The following is a 19,630-nucleotide window of genomic DNA, read 5'->3' on the forward strand; positions in this document are numbered from 1 at the left end:
CCCCCGAGTCCTAGACTCCCCAACCAGCAGAAATAGTTTCTCTCTCTCTACCCTATCTGTTCCCCTTAATATCTTCAAAACTTCAATCAAATCACCCCATAACCGTCTAAATTCCAGGGAATACAACCCTAATTTGTGTAATCTCTCCTTGTAATTTAACCCCTGGAGTCCAGGTATCATTCTGGTAAACCTACGCTGCTCTCCCTCCGAGGCCAATATATCTTTTCTAAGGTGCGATGGCCAGAACTGCTCACAGTACTCCAGGTGTGGTCTGATCAGGGGGTTTGTACAGCTGCAGCAGAACTCCTGCCCCTGAAGTTTTAGCTTACTTCACATCGTGTGATAAACAAAAATTAAGCTATACAAAGAAAATCTTCACATCCGTCTTAAAATGTCAGCTTTTATTTTACGCATAATGAAATGTTTTCTTTTAAATAGGATATCGAACCACCCCTCCCGACACGACTCAGAGTTTATCCAGTGTGTAGCTGTGTCAGAGGGAGTGGGAAAATCCCAGGTATGATCGCTACTCTGGGCCAGGGTTCCTGCGCTCGATACAAGTGTACATGTGAAGAGGACAGGATCGACTGTGATGCCCCCGTGGTGGAACAGTGCACAATCATTTGCTGCTGAGGCTCAAGCATTTAAAAATAAGTGACCACTCGAGAGGATTTAGCGGAGTGTAACCGGCACCAGTGGGAGCTGAAACCCAGCAAGGAGTCGACAGCTTCAGGAGTAGAGAGAAGACCACAGAAAAAAAATCGATGCACGAAACTTAATGCATTTTAAACGTTTGATGGATTTTATATTACGAGATCTAGGGAAATATCAGTGAAGCGAAACAAATCTGCACTATTTTCTGTGGCCAAGATTAAACAATTCAGTTTTCCTGTCATTAAGTCCTCACTGGGGGATTTACCCAACCCTGCAATTTACTCTACTTTTGCACCCCCACCCCTCTCAAGAGGAATAATCCCACAGATGTAACTGCCCTTGGTACAACAGCCAAGTCGCCATGCTTCAGATGCAAGCATAGACTTTATGCATGTTGCTCAACCTGTTCAATAGCAAAATACTGCGGATGTTGGAAATCCGAAATAACAACAGAAAATGCTGGAAAAACTCAGCAGGTCAGGCAACATCCGTGGACAGAAATTTGAGTTGACGTTTCGGGTCGAACCCTTCTTCAAAATGGGTTCGACCCGAAACGTCAACTCAAATTTCTGTCCACGGATGTTGCCTGACCTGCTGAGTTTTTCCAGCATTTTCTGTTGTTATTTTGCTCAACCTGTTGCTGTGGGTCTGGATCCACTAGAAACTGGACCGAGCCCGACTTGTGACCAATGTTCCCCCTAAGCTCTGCGGGCGCACGACCGTGCATCAATCGGGAGGTCCCGCGCCGGCCGCTCACCAGCTGTTGACGCTAGAGAAGGTACCGCGTATGCGCGGCCTCGCAGCAAATTTAAAGGGACCGTGCGCGGAAAAAAGATTAGAGGAACGTTGCTTGTGACTGCTGAAACTCATTTAGCTCTGGTTCCTTTCAGTCAGCAACTCATTCCCTCAAACCAAGGATGCATACAGGTCAGTGTGCAAACTCTGTACCCTGCAGCCTATATTAATAAAAAAAAAAACATTTTAATTGGAAGAGAAGATCTGAGATGAGGAGTAATGCTGGAATCGCACACCCTGAATAGGGAGCGCACGTCAGACAATCAGGGCCATCTCTCACCAGCGCGGGATTGTGGAATTGCCTTCCCCACAACCCTCACTTTCCCTATTTTTTTTGTTGGAACATTTTTCAACCACAAGGTGGCACCAAATCTCTGTACAGGATGGACTGTGAAGCTTACCCATTCACATTACATTGGAAATTTTACTTTCAAATATTTAAAAAAGTCACTCATCCATCACGGTCACAAACAACATAGTCTGGCCTTCATCTGACATGACAATAAGCAGCAGACTGAAGACAAATGGGACATTGTGAATTCATGCAGTCACTGTACCAGCTTGGAGTTATTGTTCAGTACCTCGCCCCAGTCCCACCTCTCCAATCTACTTCCCTCCTCTCCTGAAGGCACCAACTGCTGCTGAGGTACTGTACCACAGGCAGTCTTCAGGTAGCCCTCAAATGTTAGCCTTAACGGCGACGGCAACTTGGCCAGGTGACTACGGAGAGCATCACAGTCAAGCCTGACTCTCGCCTGATGTCCATGTGCACTTTCCGGCAGGGCCCAGTGGAGAGCAGGAACCCTGGCTGATTTTCCCCTCCCTAGCTCAGGTGGCCAAGGTTCAACCTGCCAGCTTACTTGGAAATCAGCACAAGACCCGGGGGGGGGGGGGGGGGGGGGGTTGAACCCTGGACCTTTTGATCTGGGCAGCCAAAATGAAAGCTCAACGCAACAACTCTTAACCAACGTTCCCTTTAAGCTGCATGACTGTGCAGCTGTCTCGAGATCCCGCACAATCGGCGAGCTGGCTTCCAAATGCAAAAAACGTGCATGCGCGGAAATTTGAATGACACACGCTGCCCCCCCAAAATTAGGGGGAACATTGCTCTTAACCCTCCCCTAAATCTAAGTCCCACCCAACATGCAATCACACATTATGAAGGGCACTCTTCCTCCTAGAACATTACTTAGGCCACAGTTAAGAGTATTGTGTGCCCCATTATAAAGGACATTAAAGCCACAGCATATATAGCACAGATTCACCAGGATGGCGTCAGCGATTGGAAACTCTAATGAGGAAAAACTGGATACTGAGACTATTTCCACTGGGAGAGAGAAGGCTGATGTAGAGGTTTAATATAAGTTTTTAACGTTATGAAGGGTTTTGGTTGGGTGAATAGGGAAATGCTATTTCCTCCGGTTGGGAAGCCAGCGAGGAGGGGGTCATTAATTTTAAATCATCACTAAGTGAGGAGTTAGGAGAAAATTCATATGCAGTGCATTATTGCAGCATGGCATGCTTTGCCAAAGGCAGCGCCTCGGGCCAATGTTCCTGTTAAGCCGCGCGGCGGTCTGGAGGTCTCGCGCAGCCGGCTCATAAATGGAAAAACCGCGCATGCACGGAAATTTGAACGTGCCGCGCAGCCCGTTAAAGGGGCCGCGCTCCCAAAGAAAGAAATTACGAGGGAACATTGGTTGAGGCAGTGACCACGTCATCTTTTAAGGGAAGATTGGTAAAATATTTGAAGCAAAGGAAGATACAGGACTGCGAGGATAAATCGGGGGCAGTGGGACTGGTTGTGGACTGCTCAAGCCATGAGCTGCCACAGATACGATGGTCCGAATGGCCTCTTTTCTATAGTTTTCTTCCCCATTCCTCATACTCTTCTAATCACGCTCCTACACCTACCTTGTCTAGTGCCTCCTGCAGAACTCCTTCTGCATCATCCCACTTGCCCTGTGCCATCTGACAGGCAGCTTGTCCATTCAGAAGCAGCAAGGTTGCTGTGTACTTATCTGCCATTTCTTGGAAGATGTAGAAGGCATCCTGCAGCTTGTCCCCACCCTGTAGAGAACAGACAATAACACAGATTCACCTGGCAATTATACAGCACAGGATGAGTTTGCAGAACAGAGTATTTTCTAACTATAGCAGTGGTTTCGATCTATGGTTGCTTCAACCCACCAATGTGTTGCAATGTCGTACTACAACAGCTTGCATTTGTATAGCGTCTTTAATGCAGGAAAGAAAGGCGCTGCACGGTGACGCGAGGAAACAAAAAATGGACGGCAAGCGACGTTCCCGTTTAGCTGCGTGGTGATCTGCAGGTCCCGCGCAGCCGACTCTATGGCGTTCAAATGTCAAAAACCGCGCACGTGCGGCAATTCGAAGGGGCCACGCAGCCGTAAAATAAAATTACGGGGAAAACATTGACGGCAAACCAAAGGAGATATTAGGAGTGGTAACCAAGAGCTTTATCAAAGACATGGGTTTTAAAGACAAGTCAAGGGAGATGGCGAGATTTAGAAGGAAACTCCAGAGCATGGGGCCTCGGCGGCTGAAGACAGCAGCCACCGGTGAGGCGAAGGATGGGGCTGGGGATGCACAAGAGGCCATAGTCAGAGGAAGAGTGTTTAAGGTGGAGGGGGTTTGTTGTGCTGGAGGAGATTAGAGACAGGGAGCAGCAAGACCACAATTATCGTGATTAGATCCTGTACATCTGCAGGATACGCACCATAGCCAGGTTCACCCAGGCTGTCGATAACTGTGTCAGGGTGGCATCCTCATCCTGCTCGTGCAACTTCTTCAGCTCCTTTCTGAATTAAATGGATTAAGTCAACAATTATGCAATGCAACAGGCGCCCACAACTAACCCTCTGAAGACGACAGTAGCACTGTACATTTTTTTGCATAATAGTTTTTTTCCCTGCCACCCCTAAAGAAATTAACTCCTTGCTGGGGCAATATTGTATTGACAGCAGATGCCCTACAATATCTCTCCAAAGAGCTCATCAGTTTCAGGTGGGACTTGACCAAGACATAAAGAAAAAAGACTTGCATTTCTATAGTGCCTTTTACGACCTCAATGTCCCAAAGCGTTCTACAGCCAATGAAGTACTTTTTGAAGTGTGGTCACTGTTGTAATGTAGGAAACGCAGCAGCCAATTTGCGCACAGCAAGCTCCCACAAACAGCAATGTGGTAATGACCGGATAATCTGTTTTTGTTATGTTGATCGAGGGATAAATATTGGCAATCTATTTATTGAGGGATGGGGCACTAGAATCTTGCAGTAGTGCCATGAGATCTTTTACATCCACCTCAGAGAGCAGATGGGGCCTCAGTTTAACGTCTCATCTGAAAGACGACACCTTTGACAGTGCAGCACTCCCTCGGCACTGCACTGGGAGTGTCAGCCTAGATTTTTGTACTCAGGTCTCTGGAGTGGGACTCGAGCCCACAACCTTGTGACTCAGAGGCGAGAGTGCTACCCACTGAGCCATAGGTTATTCAATCAGGGAATGGGGAGGAGAGAGGATAAAAAAGCCCAGTTTCACCCAATGTCCACATGCACTTTCCAACAAAGTTGGGGGGGGGGGGGAAGAGAAAGAGAACTAGATAAGTCATCAGGAGCAGTAACCCGGCCAACTTTCCTCACTCTAACCAACACCACCGAGACCAGTTGCAGCTCCAAACACCATCCTAGCTCAGAGCAGCTAACAACACAGACTGACCATCGAATCGGAGACATTTCTGGTCCACAAGTCTCGGCGAGTCGCTGCTAACGTAGCGTTCAAATTAGCGGAAGCCGGAGTCTAGGTGCTGCGTCGGTATAACTGCTGTCCGGCATTAATCATTTTCCTCACCAGAGTTTAAATTTGGAAAACAGCAACAGAACTAATTGCCTGGAATGTTCCAACTGCACATCGTGTACTGCCACACTAACCGGCTTCAAATATCTTCCCTGTGAAAAAACTTCCACTACATTAATGAATGTTTATTGCGCAAAGTGCAGTGTCTGGATTGAGTGGAACATCTCACATTTTAATTTTATTTTTTGCTTATAGGCGCAAAATTTTGCTTCACTCCAAAATGATTACGCACTGACTGGAACAGATGAAGGCAGGAATCATAGTTATCAGCTAGCAGGAACGATTAGAGGAACCTTAGCTCTGGAGAAAGAAAGTCGACAAGACCTCAATGAGACAGCCAAAATATTATTTTAAAAAGGAGAGTGGGCCCAGATAAAAATTTTAAATTAAAATATTTACATGACAAATATTTTCTTGAAGTAATAAATATTTGGAATAATCTACCAGTTATGGTACGACAGACGAAGGCATTATGGTGCCTCAAGGATGGATGTTGGACTTGGGTTGAGCTTCGATGAGCTGAATGGCCTTTTCCAGGTCTTGATTGTTCATGCATTCCTGGTGACCAGATGCATTGGACAGTCTTCAAAACTGGCCACAGGAAAAAAAATATATATACCCAAGTGCTGGGTTTGTTCTGTGACAAAGCTGATTTGAAGCACTGGACTCAACCAACCCACGTGGATTCAGGGAGTTTGGACTGAAGTAGAAACTGGGTTTAGTTTCAGCACCGATTATTGGATGTAAAATGGGATAAAGGGGGACAGAAGCCAATAAAATAATTCAAACCATTCGGTAAAATCCTTAATCCAGGACACAAAGCACTACGTTCACTTGTGGAGTCGCTCGGTTAATCTGTGCATCTGCTGTGCAAGTTTCATGTTTGCACAAACTCTTGTATTGATTTCCTGGAAATTGGCCAGACCGAGTTACTGAACTCAGCCGTACGATGGAGCCACAGTGGAAGCAACAATTGATTCAGTATTCCTACCTCATGACTATTTACGGAAGTTAATTCAAGTTTCCTCAGCAACACCTCAGACAGTGTCAATGAGGTCACCAGCATTCACAGTTAGAGCAGAATTTTATAGAAACACACGTGGAAATAAACAGGGTCTTAAATTGATACGATAGCAAAATACTGCGGATGCTGGAAATCCGAAACAACAACAGAAAACGCTGGAAAAACTCAGCAGGCCAGGCAACATCCGTGGAGAGAGAAACCAAGTCAACGTTTCGGGTCGAAACCCTTCTTCAGAACTGAGAAAAAAAGGCAGGAAATGAAAGAGATTAAAAGGCAGTTTGGGGGCTGGGAAATGGGGGAGGGGGTGAAAGGAGAGACATTAAGAGATATTCAAGGTGAGACGAGATGGTAATAGGACAGGTAAAGAAACAAACAATGGCTCTAAATGAAGTGTGAAATGCACTGGCAGAGTGAGAGACAGCTGCCATGTGGGAGAGAGAGAGAGAAAAGGGAAAGTCACAAACCAAAAGTGTGGATAAAAAATATAAAAATGTAATAGGGGCCGAGGTTATGATCTGAAATTGTTGAACTCGATATTGAGTCCGGAAGGCTGTAAAGTGCCTAATCGGAAGAGGAGGTGCTGTTCCTCGAGCTTACACTGAGCTTCCGTGGAACAATGTAAGAGGCCGCGGACGGAGAGGTCTGAGTGGGAGTGGAGCGGTGAATTGAAATGACAGACGACCGGAAGCTCGGGGTCACCCTTACGGACTGAACGGAGGTGTTCCGCAAAGCGGTCACCCAATCTGCTTTTGGTCTCCCCAATGTAGAGGAGACCGCATCGTGAGCAGCGAATACAGTATACAGGAAACTCTTTTATCCGGCACCGACGGGACCGGCGTGGTGCCGGGTGATCAAAAAGTCCAGATTACAGAGAGGTATACTTAACAAGGTACGAGAGCCCCGTACACAGCCACAGGTGCAGGAGCCCCGGCTACACAGCCACAGATCCAGGAGTCCCTGTTGCACGGCCACAGATCCAGGAACCCTGGTCACACAGCCACTAATATATAGTAAAACTTACCTGAACCTACTCCTGAATTTTGCCGGTTAAGAAAGATTTCTGGATATTTAGGTGCCGGTTAAAAGAGTTTCCTGTACTAGATTGCAAGTAGTACAAGTAAATCGCTGTTTCACCTGGAAGGGGTGTTTGGGGCCCTGGACAGTGGGAAGGTATAAGGGCAGGTGATGCATCTCCTGCGCTTGCACAGGAAGGTACCGGGCGAAGGGGAAGGGGTGCTGGGGGTGATAGAGGAGTGGACTAGGGTGTCTCGGAGGGACAAGGCGGCGGCTCACCACCACCATCTCGAGGGCAATTAGGGATGGGCAATAAATGCCGGCCTTGCCAGCGACACCCACATCCCGTGAATGAATTTTTTTTAAACCTTCAAAATAAAGCTTCACATTCACAGGCATAAACATTATTTTGGGGAGGGGGGGGGGGGGGGGGAAAAAGAGTGTGACTTGACAGTTCACTCTACATCCATGCTTTCTCCAGTAAAGTACACAAAGCTTTGGCATCAGTAGGGCAAGAGTGCTGACGGTAAAATACTTTCTATCGAACTGCAATTTTAGTAATGTACTTACCGAGCCAGATCGAGCCGGTCCAGCTTCAGAAAGATCTGTATCGACATGGCCATGCTGCAAGGGTGGAAGAGACGAGCAGATCAAATTGTGCCATTACCAACACACGCGCTCTACGCTAGGAACACAAACCTACTGCTGCGAGACTTCATGGGGAAGCAGAGGGGGAATTTTCACTACACAGTATTTCCAATCCCCATCCCACATCACAAAAGCCATTTTAATTTTGTATCCCCGTCGCCATTTTAGCATCCAGTTTGGGAAAAGCTGTTATAGTGCTGCAATCTGCAGTTCCAGCAGTGAGCTATCATTGTAGAGGTAGACTGTCTCTAACCCCGCTGCCTTGCCATGTTTAAAGGCATCAGAAAATATTGCTTTTGGCCGCCTTCCCAACTTCTTTTGTTGCTCGACAGCTGCTTCTCCTCTGTGAAATGTTTGGTGATATTTTCTGCATCAAAGGTGCTTTATAAATGCATGCTATTGTTCCAATGTTGTTGGACTATGAACAAAATGTGTACTCACCGCAATACACCATAAACACTATCTGAAGAAAAGGCCCAGGTCACTGAAAGAAATACCGGGCCCAGTCATTGACTGCGTGGTTGGACGGGAGGTGGGAAAGTAAGAATTGAGTTAATTACACTCTCAAATCTCCACACCAAAATAGTTTCTCACCCTAATCGCACCCTCCCCAGTAGAAGCTAGTTCTTCTTCACAGAAAGGATGAAAGGTCGGGGATATCACTGGCTGTGTGTGAATATTTGCACGTGAACTCTTTAATTGTCACTCCACACAATGCAAAAGCATACAAAAGACACACCTGCACCTCCACACAACACCCATGTGAGTCTCAGACCAGCATCGCTGTGCGTCCATGCAAATTCCTATGCCAGACTTTTCTCTTAGAAAGTCAGGTTGCCTCAGTTAATGGCAGTCTCGATAAGAAGATTTGGGGGGGTGGGGTGGGGGGTTGGCAGGCTCAGGGAGTACGAGCTCACGATCTAGGCACACACTGAAGCGTTGCTTTGTCAGAGGAAAGTCTTTTGGAGGAAATGTTGAATAGAGCTCGTCTGCACAGGTAGATCATAAAATATTCTATTTGAGGAAGAGCTGAGAGTTCTTGTAGTGTCCGAGTCAACAGCCTCCCCCGAAGCAACACACTAACTGGTTAGAAAACTCCCTGCTTTTTGTGAGATCCTACAGTGCAGTAAATGTTTGCCTACTTAACTATAACTTTACCTCGTGGTAATTCACTGTACAGGACACTCTCTTTTTACCGGCACCTAAATAACCGGAAATCTCTCTTAACCGGCAAAATTCAGGAGGTGGTTCAGGTAAGTTACTTCATATTAGTGGCCGTGTAACCGGGGTTCCTGCACCTGTGGCCGTGTAACCGGGGTTCCTGCACCTGTGGCCGTGTAACCGGGGTTCCTGCACCTGTGGCCGTGTAACCGGGGTTCCTGCACCTGTGGCCGTGTAACCGGGGTTCCTGCACCTGTTGCCATGCAACAGGGACGCCTGGATCTGTGGCTGTGTACGGGGTTCTCGTACCTTAGTAAGTATACCTCTCTGTAATCCGGGCTTTTTGATCAACCTGCAGCACGCCGGTGCCAGTAAAAAGAGAGTTTCCTGTATATGAAGCACAGATATTTGACAAGACATGCGACAGGCAGTGCCTGCACATTCCTACTCACCACTCCAGACTCTCCCCTTGGTGCAGGGTACGTAGAGCTGAATCAGTATTTTGGTCGTGTAAATAGATCGAGGCTGCCATCAACAAGAAAGTCGTGTTGCTAATATCAACACTCTTCGCCATCTTCTTGTCCAATTCTGCTATGGTGGCATCTCTGCACAAGATGTGATATCATGAATCCTCCTTTTATATATATATTGACACAAAATTACTTTAGTTCTACTGACAAATCCTTGCTACTTTTATTAAGAGACCAATGTATTAATTACTGCTCCATGCCAAGTTAGTTAATGTTCGTTCGGGCATTCCAATTGGCCTTGCCAACCCAAGCTAGAGGGTAGAAAGAGACAGAATTCCCATTCCTGATTGCTAGCCAGTGACATGCACAATAAAGTACATGGACATCAGGTGAGGATGGGATTGGGTCGGGCTATGATGCCCACACAGGCTAGCCTGCCAATTAGCACTAAAACACACCTCATGCAGGAATAACCGCCACTTGGGCAAGTTACCAGAGGGCAAGGAGTGCCCAAGAAACTGTACCCTAGCAAAGAGCGCTAGATCATAGATAGCATCACAACCAAGCCTGATCTTATCCGCACTCAACATCCATACATTGTACTTTCCAGCAGAAGCAGGATGCCTGGATGATTATTATCGCGAGCAGTTGCATCGAGGTCAACTGTAGCGGCCCAAAGTTGAGGTCAGTTAACTCAACCGAGATCAGGAAGAGAGCCTGGGGCCAAGGTCCCCGTGCTATTGCCCTAGAGTAAATATGAAACAAATTATGGTCCCTTACCGTTGATCCTCGTTTGACAAGTATTCAGCAAACATTTTTACAGCTTGCAATTCAGGGGCAGCTCCTGGCTTGATATCATCCAATACTACACCATATTTTCTCTAAGAAGATAAAAAATTATAAATTTATTTCTGATCAGCTAGGATTTGAATTTAAATTTCAGTGATTTTGGTTGATATTTTCCCACTGAAAAACAACATTAAACAATCCCAATACAAAAGCAAAATACTGCGGATGCTGGAAATCTGAAATAAAACAGAAAATGCTGGAAATACTCAGCAGGTCGGGCAGCATCTGTGGAGAGAGAAACAGAGTTAACGTTTCAGGTTGATGACCCGTCAGACTGCCGAATATTTCCAGCATTTTCTGTTTTTATTAAACAATCCCAGTTAGATGTAGGACAATACTCCCCTCTACTCTGCCTCAATAACATGTCTTTACTCCCACCCCCCCCCCATTCCCCCAGCCGCCAATCCCCCACACAACTGGGAAAAAACCCTGGCAATTACACCAGAGTAAAATATCTATTCCCCACGTCCTTTAAACGAAACCTGAGAAATTACCGACAATTTTGTGCTGTGGATTCACATCCTTATGGAATTGGATTGCACCTGCCTAAACTCATCTCGCGTTCCAGCTTTTCAGCTAAGGAGACTTTCATCCCATTAGTCAGGGCTGTATTGAATTCACCTGAAAGAAGGCTGGTGCAACATCACACTGATACAAGTAGGCCTCTCTCTATGGTTGAGTTACTTGAGGAGTGTTCAATTCTACACTTAACTGTACTGTGCCTTTCCCGGCAGTAACTACTGGGAGATCAGGGCACAAAAACAGAAGAGGGACTCAATCCGCAACAGCACCAATTTCGATGAACATAAAAAAAATCACCAAATCAAAAATGTTGAAAGTTATTTTGAAAATCTACAATGTAATTACGTACAATGAGTAGAAATGGCCTTCCCCAAATGTTGTGCATTGCGAGATTTTGAAGGGGTCATTTTGCACACAACCTTAATGCTAAGCAGAAAGTACGGCCGGCAGATTGCAATCGATTATACACACTTAACAGGACAACCATCCTCTTTCAAATCTAATTGTCCGCAAAGTGGAAAAAGACCGCACTGTGCCAGTGCACAGTGTTATTTAGGTTTAACAGCAAGACTCTGTTGAGTTGAAAGTGTGAGGTCATCCACTTTGGACCCAAGAAAGATAGATCAGAGTATTTTCTAAATGGGGAGAATATAGGAACTGTGGATGAACAGAGAGATTCACAGGTCCAAGTATTGAAATCACTAAAAGCTAGTGGCCAGGTATAAAAATTAATTTAAAAGGCGAATGGAATGTTGGCCTGTATCTTAAAAGGGCTGGAATACAAGGGGTGGACATTATGTCACACGTTATGATCCTGCAAATCCATTGGCAGGATAGGCGCACCAATGTCAGTGTTCTCGCTCAGGCCAACATCCCCAGCGTCGAAGCTTTGACCACGCTCGATCAGCTCCAATGAACAGGTCACATCGTCTGCATTCCCGATACAAGACTCCCAAAACAAGCGCTCTACTTGGGCTCTCTTGCCGTGTCGGAGCTCCGAGGTGGGCAGAGGAAACGCTTCAAGGACACCCTCAAAGCCTCCTTGAAAAAGTGCAACATCCCCACCGACACCTGGGAATCCCTGGCCCAAGACTGCACAAAGTGGAGGAGAAGCATCCGGGAAGGCGCCGAACACCTCGAGTCTCTTCGCCGGGAGCAAGCGGAAGCCAAGCACAGGCAGCGCAAGGAGCGCACGTCAACCCAAGCACCCCACCCACCCGCCCCTTCAACCACCGTCTGCCCCACCTGTGACAGAGACTGTAGGTCCCGCATTGGACTCATCAGTCACCTGCGAACTCATTTTTAATGTGGAAGCAAGTCATCCTCGGTTCCAATTGAGTGCCTAAGAACACCTGCACAGAACTTGGGTTCGATTCCATCTAGAGTACAGCAGATCTGGGCATCACACCTCAGGAAGGATACATTGGCCTTGGATGGGGGTGCATCGCAGATTCATCAGAATGATACCGGGGCTAAAAGGGTTAAATTACGAAGACAGGTTGCATAGACTGAGCTTGTATTCCCTTGAATATAGACAATTAAGGGGTGATTCTAATTGAGATGTTTAAGATGATTAAAGGATTTGATAGGGTAGTTAGAAACTATTTCCTCTGGTGGGGGGAGTCCAGAACAAGGGGGGCATAATCTTTAAAATTAGAGCCAGGCCGTTCAGGGGTGATGACAGGAAGCACTTCCTCACACAACGGGTAGTGGAAATCTTCAACTCTCTTCCCCCAAAAGACTATTGAGGCTGGGGGTCAATTGAAAATTTCAAAACTGAGATCGATAGGTTTTTGTTAGGCAAGGGGATTGAAGGTTACGGAACCAAGCTGGGCAAATGGAGTCGAGATACAGATCAGCCATGATCTAACTGAATGACGGAACAGGCTCGAGGGGCTGAATGGCCAACTGCTGTTCCTAGTTTGTTATCTGCAACTCAGAAGAACCACACAGAGACCAGGAACCTCTCCATGGGAAATGGGAGGGGGAAATCTGAGGAAACATCAACCCTGACCTACTTGTGCGCTTCACACTGGGTGCCTAATGAGTCACATCAGTGAATGGTTGAGAACGGGTCTCTTGCTCTATGCCCCAGGAAGTGCTTCCCCCTTGGAAACAAGAAGATGGGCAAGTAGGGGCAGGTTGAAAGCACACCAAAACAAGCTGTTTATCCATAATAACCAAAGGAAATATTGTTTCCATAACAAACTTACTGTCCATACCTGTGCAATATAAGCTCTGTAAAGGAAAACATCTCGCTCAACTTCTTTCTCTGGGCTGGAGAGCTGAAAGACAAACCAGCCAATTAATTAGTGCCACAAAACCAAAGTGCAACGACAGATATTTAAACAATCCTTCACTCAATTCTCCAGGCAATGACGACACTTGCTAGCACAGAGTCCTCCGGTACCTCACCTAAATGGCCATTCTTCACAGATGAGCCTAGATAGGAAGCATTGGCAAATTAGTTGACCTTGGAGGGCATCACAGCCGACCGACTTCAATCCTGCCCTCACCGGATTTCCACAAATCCTTACTTCCAGCAGGATAGTGATCAGGAGTGAGGACACTGGTTCATTTTCCTCTCTCCCTGTACCAGGCTAATTATATTGCCACTTCTGGTTTAGATCTGCTAACTCACCACAGACATCAAACCTAGGACTTTCAGGTTCATAAGGCTTTGCGCTACAGTAAACGGTGCCTTTATCTACAGAGCATCAGGCAACTGCAATTAAAAGTTTATACGTAGTGAAACAACTTAAAAAGGTAACCGTACTAATAGGAGAAATATCAGCTAATAAGCTGGCGGAACTACATGTACCATATAAATTGGAGGGTCAGTGACAAGTTCAGTGGAGGAAGTTCCAACAAAGGGCAAAAATACAAAGTTGTTTCTAGCATCTTGGGGGTTTTATTTCACTCTACACTTGCCAGCTTAAGATTTAATTTACTTTTATTGTGCTCAGATGGGTTTGTGTTGCAGTACTTAATGTCACTTAAAAGGTTTGCAATTATACATATAATTGGGTAATATGATTGCAAAGAAAAGGAAAGACTTGCATTTCTATAGCACCTTTCACAACTACCAGACGTCCCAAAGCGCTTTACAGCCAATGAAGTACTTTTGAAGTGTAGTCACTGTTGTAATGTAGGAAACGCGACAGCCAATTTGCGCACAGCAAGCTCCCACAAACAGCAACGTGATAATGACCAGATAATCTGTTTTAGTGATAAATATTGACCAGGACAACGGGAAGAACTCCCCTACTCTTCTTCAAAACAGTGCCATGGGATCTTCAACATCTACCTGAGAGCGCAGGCGGGGCCTCGGTTTAACGTCTCGCCCGACAGTGCAGCACTGGGAGTGTCAGCCTAGATTTTTGTGCTCAAGTCTCTGGAGTGGGACTTGAACCCACAACCTTCTGACTCAGAGGCGAGGGTGCTGCCCACTGAGCCACGGCTTGACACCTTTATTCTCTCATATCGTAACTTTAGTATATCAAAAATCTGCCAAGTCACTTGACAACAGGAAAAGCAGACATTGAGCAAGACATGTAAAAGAGGAAGGTGACCAAAAGCATGGTCAGAGATATGGGAGACTTCTCAAGGCAAGAAAGGGTGCAAGGTAGAGGGGTTCAGGAAGGAAATTCTACAGTGCATGAAGACACTGCAAGTGATGCTGAGGTGCACAGCAGACCAGAGTGAAGGAGGGTGGAACAAGGCCACAGAGCCAGTTGCCAATGAGGAAAAAGATTTTGAAGACAATGTGTTGGGGCATTGATGAGCCAATGTACATCAATCTGCATTGCTGAATTATCAAGGAAAACAGCGCTACGGAATCAAGGTAGAATTTAAACAGAACTGAACTTTACAAATAGCAAAAGTGAAACAGAATTAGACCTTATTTGCCCTCTCTCTCAAGTGGATTAATACAACTTGCTCTGATCTCTCTCTGCACATTTGTTGAATAGTTTCCAAGAATGCCACGTATATTTAAATAATAAACAATGGGCAACTAGGAATGATTATAAAGCAGCAATTTCACTGTGGTGCATTACGTTTAAATGCCACGACAGACCGTATAGCCCAAGCAGTTTACAACACTAACCTCCATATTCAGATTACATTATTAGGCTTGTTTTGGAGAATTCATCCTTTGTATATGTTCATAAGACAGCAGTTACATTCCTATACTTTACGTGGGAGTCGAAATCACAGCCGATCACAATCCTATCCTTACCCATTCGCCACACACGCACATATTCGACCAGGGATCACTGGATAATGCTCATTGGGAACGCTAGCCAATATTTCCCTCTTTCCCCAGCTCAGCGTTGCTGAGGCCAACTGCAGTGCATCACTAAAACATTAGTTGAGATTAGTCAACTCAGCAGAGTTAACTTAGTGTCAGACAGTGGCTCAGTGGGCAGCACTCTCGCCTCTGAGTCAGAAGTTGTGGGTTCGAGTCCCACTCCAGATACTTCAGCACAACAATCTAGGCTGACACTCCAGCGCAGTACTGAGGGAGTGCTGCACTGTCGGAGGTGCTGTCTTTCGAATGAGACGTTAAACCGAGGCCCCGTCTACTCTCTCAGGTGGACGTAAAAGATCCCATGGCACTATTTTGAAGAAGAACAGGGGAGTTATCCCGGGTGTCTTGGGCCAATATTTATCCCTCAATCAACATCACTAAAAAACAGATTACAGGAAACTTTGCTTTATCCAGAGGTTGTATGTCCGGAAACCTCGATCTACCGGCAGAAATCAGGAGCCGTATTGTTAGGTTTTTTTTCTTCTCGTGGCCTTTTTTTTCCAACAGTCAGGCTCTGCAAAGTCTCGCTGAAGCTGTTGCTAAGCTAGAGAGGCTTCCAAGGTACGGCCGACTGTTTAGAAGCTGTTGCTAAGCAACAGTGTTTGTTGACAGATACGGAGCTGAAAATCTCCGTATGCTTCAACATTAACGCTGGTTTGTCCGGCAGGTTTGATAGATCGGCAACAGCTCGGTCCCGTCGGTGCCGGATATCAAAGTTTCCTGTATCTGGTTATCACATTGCTGTTTGTGGGAGCTTGCTGTGTGCAAATTGGGTGCCGTGTTTCCTACATTACAACAGTGACTACACTTCAATAAATACTTAATTGGCTGTAAAGCGCTTTGGGACATCTGGTTTAAAGTCTCATCCGAAACCTTCTGATTCATGTAAGGGTGCGAGCTTCATTCTATGATTTGCAATATTCACAAATTGAGCTTTGCTCGTGTGGTTTATGTCATTTGAACCTCTTGATTCATATAGTGCTTTGACGTATTGAAACATCTCAGTGCGTCACACAATGTGCAGTGACATAGGCTAATACGTCAACCATTCTGTACCAGCAACACCCATAAACAGCTGAGAGATGAAAGACCGGTTAAGTGTATTTTTGTGGGCGAGTGTCAGCTGTGGCTCAGTTGGAAGCACCCTTGCCTCGGAGTCAGAAGGTTGTGGGTTCAAGTCCCACTCCAGGGACTTGAGCACAACAATTCAGGCCGACACTCCCAGTGCAGTGCTGAGGGAGTGCTGCACTCTCAGAGGTGACATCTTTCGGATGAGATGTTACCCCCGTCTGCTCTCTCAGGTGGACATAAAAGATTCCATGGCACTATTTCGAAGAGGAGCTGGGGAGCTCTGGCCAATATCCCTCAACCAACATCACTGAAACAGATGATCTGGTCATTATCACATTGCTGTTTGTGGGAGCTTCCTGTGCGCAAATTGACTGCTGTGTCTCGCTACATTACAACAGTGACTACACATCAAGAAATAATTCATTGGCTATAAAGCGCTTTGGGATGTCTGGTGGTCATGAAAGGCACTATAGAAATGCAAGTCTTTCTTCTTTTCGAACTGATGCCCCGAGCCCCTCTCTACACCCTGCACCCAGAAGAAATGTGAAGCTGCCGAGTGAAGCCCAGTCTATGGTGCCGGATTGACAAACCGAGCTGCCCGAATGCTCCAGGGTTCCTGGGCCCTGCCCTCTCCCTCTACCCCCAACCGCTCCCCCTCCCCCTCCCCCTCCCCCCGTCTCCCCCTCCCCCCCCTCCCCGTCTCCTTCTCCCCCCCTCTCCCCCCACCTCTCCCCTTCTCCCCCCACCTCTCCCCGTCTCCTTCTCCCCCCCGCCTCCTTCTCCCCCCCCCCCCCTTCTCCCCCCGTCTCCTTCTCCCCCCTCTCCCTCCCGCCCTCTCCACCTCTTCCCCCGCCTCTCTCCACCCTCCTCCACCTCTCCCCCCGCCTCTCTCGTCCCTCTCTCTCTCTCCGTCCCTCCCTCCATCCCTCTCCCCCCCCGTCCTCCCCCCCAGTCCCTCCCCTCCCCCTCTCTCTCTCTCTCCCCCCGTCCCTCCCCTCCCCCCGCCTCTCTCTCTCCCCCCCGTCCCTCCCCTCTCTCTCTCTCCCCCACCGTCCCTCCCTCCCCTCTCTCCACCCCCCGTCCCTCCCTCCCCTCTCCCCCCCCGGTCCCTCCCCCTCTCTCCGCCCCCCCGTCCCTCCCTCTCCTCGCTCTCTCCTCCCCCCCCCGTCCCTCCCTCTCCTCGCTCTCTCCCCCCCCCGTCCCCCTCTCTCTCTCTCTCTACCCCCCCGTCCCCCTCTCTCTCTCTCTCCCCCCCCCGTCCCTCTCTCTCTCTCTCCTCCCCCCCGTCCCTCCCTCGCTCTCTCCTCCCCCCCGTCCCTCTCTCTCTCTCTCTCCCCCCCCGTCTCTCTCTCTCTCCCCCCCCGTCCCTCTCTCTCTCTCTCCCCCCCCGTCCCTCTCTCTCTCCCCCCCCCGTCCCTCTCTCTCTCCCCCCCGTCCCTCTCTCTCTCCCCCCCCCGTCCCTCTCTCTCTCCCCCCCCGTCCCTCTCTCTATCTCTCCCCCCCCGTCCCTCTCTCTCTCTCCCCCCCCGTCCCTCTCTCTCTTCCCCCCCCCGTCCTTCTCTCTCTCTCCCCCCCCGTCCCTCTCTCTCTCTCCCCCCCCCGTCCCTCTCTCTCTCCCCCTCCCCCCCGTCCCTCTCTCTCTCCCCCTCCCCCCCCGTCCCTCTCTCTCTCCCCCTCCCCCCCGTCCCTCTCTCTCTCCCCCCTCCCCCCCGTCCCTCTCTCTCTCCCCCTCCCCCCCGTCCCTCTCTCCCTCCCCCCCGTCCCTCTCTCCCTCCCCCCCGTCCCTCTCTCTCTCCCCCCCGTCCCTCTCTCTCTCCCCCCCCGTCCCTCTCTCTCTCTCCCCCCCCGTCCCCCTCTCTCTCTCCCCCCGTCCCTCTCTCTCTCTCCCCCCCGTCCCTCTCTCTCTCTCCCCCCCGTCCTCTCTCTCTCGCTCTCTCTCCCCCCCGTCCTCTCTCTCTCTCTCTCTCTCTCTCTCTCCCCCCCGTCCCTCTCTCTCTCCCCCCCGTCCCTCTCTCTCTCTCCCCCCCGTCCCTCTCTCTCTCCCCGTCCCTCTCTCTCTCTCTCCCCCCCCGTCCCTCTCTCTCTCTCTCCCCCCCGTCCCTCTCTCTCTCTCCCCCCGCCGTCCCCTCTCTCTCTCTCCCCCCGTCCCTCTCTCTCTCTCCCCCCCCGTCCCTCTCTCTCTCTCCCCCGTCTCTCTCTCTCTCCCCCCGTCCCTCTCTCTCTCTCCCCCCGTCCCTCTCTCCCCCCGTCCCTCTCTCTCTCCCCCCGTCCCCTCTCTCTCCCCGTCCCTCTCTCTCTCCCCCCCGTCCTCTCTCTCTCTCCCCCCCGTCCCTCTCTCTCTCCCCCCCGTCCCTCTCTCTCTCTCCCCCCGTCCCTCTCTCTCTCTCTCTCCCCCGTCCCTCTCTCTCTCTCCCCCCGTCCCTCTCTCTCTCTCCCCCGTCCCTCTCTCTCTCTCCCCGTCCCCCTCTCTCCCCCGTCTCTCTCTCCCCCGCCGTCTCTCTCTCTCTCCTCCTCTCTCTCTCTCCCCCCCGTCCTCTCTCCTCCCCCCCGCCCCCCTCTCCCCCCTCCCTCCCTCTCCCCCCCGCCCGTCCCCTCTCTCTCTCTCCCCCCGTCCCTCCTCTCTCCCCCCGTCCCTCTCTCTCTCTCCCCCCCGTCCTCTCTCTCCCCCCGTCCCTCTCTCTCTCTCCCCCCGTCCCTCTCTCTCTCCCCCCCGTCCCTCTCTCTCTCTCCCCCCCGTCCCTCTCTCTCTCCTCCCCCCCCGTCCCTCTCTCTCTCTCCCCCCCGTCCCTCTCCTCTCTCCCCCCCGTCCCTCTCTCTCTCTCCCCCCCGTCCCTCTCTCTCTCTCCCCCCCGCTCTCTCTCCCCCCCCGTCCCTCTCTCTCCCCCCCGTCCCTCTCTCTCTCTCCCCCCCGTCCCTCTCTCTCTCTCTCCCCCCGCCGTCTCCCTCTCTCTCTCTCTCTCTCCTCCCCCCCGTCCCTCTCTCTCTCTCCCCCCCGTCCCTCTCTCTCTCTCTCTCCCCCCCCGTCCCTCTCTCTCTCCTCCCCCCGTCCCTCTCTCTCTCTCTCCCCCCCCCGTCCCTCTCTCTCTCTCCCCCCGCCGTCCCCCTCTCTCTCTCTCTCTCCCCCCCCCCCCCGTCTCTCTCTCTCTCTCCCCCCCCCGCCCCTCTCTCTCTCCCCCCCCGCCCCCCTCTCCCCCCCGCCCCGCCTCCCTCTCCCCCCCGCCCCGCCCCTCTCTCTC

The 19,630-nt window shown here is 49.6% G+C and overlaps 1 protein-coding gene across 1 annotated transcript in view; it reads right to left on the bottom strand.

Moving 5' to 3' along the window:
• cope (COPI coat complex subunit epsilon) overlaps nt 1–19,630 on the bottom strand; it is a 29,272-nt gene that overhangs the window by 5,527 nt on the left and 4,115 nt on the right. Inside the window, exons 2-7 of the mRNA XM_086004473.1 lie at nt 13,234–13,296; nt 10,421–10,521; nt 9,623–9,775; nt 7,932–7,985; nt 4,187–4,268; nt 3,361–3,516 (exon numbers count right to left, since the gene is read on the bottom strand). Of these exons, the coding sequence (XP_085860599.1) occupies nt 3,361–3,516; nt 4,187–4,268; nt 7,932–7,985; nt 9,623–9,775; nt 10,421–10,521; nt 13,234–13,296 (609 nt within the window). The remainder of the gene's footprint in view (nt 1–3,360; nt 3,517–4,186; nt 4,269–7,931; nt 7,986–9,622; nt 9,776–10,420; nt 10,522–13,233; nt 13,297–19,630) is intronic.

Source organism: Somniosus microcephalus, chromosome 13, assembly GCF_052327205.1.
Source record: "Somniosus microcephalus isolate GS21.2 chromosome 13, FLI_Smic_1.0, whole genome shotgun sequence".
NCBI lineage: Eukaryota > Metazoa > Chordata > Chondrichthyes > Squaliformes > Somniosidae > Somniosus > Somniosus microcephalus.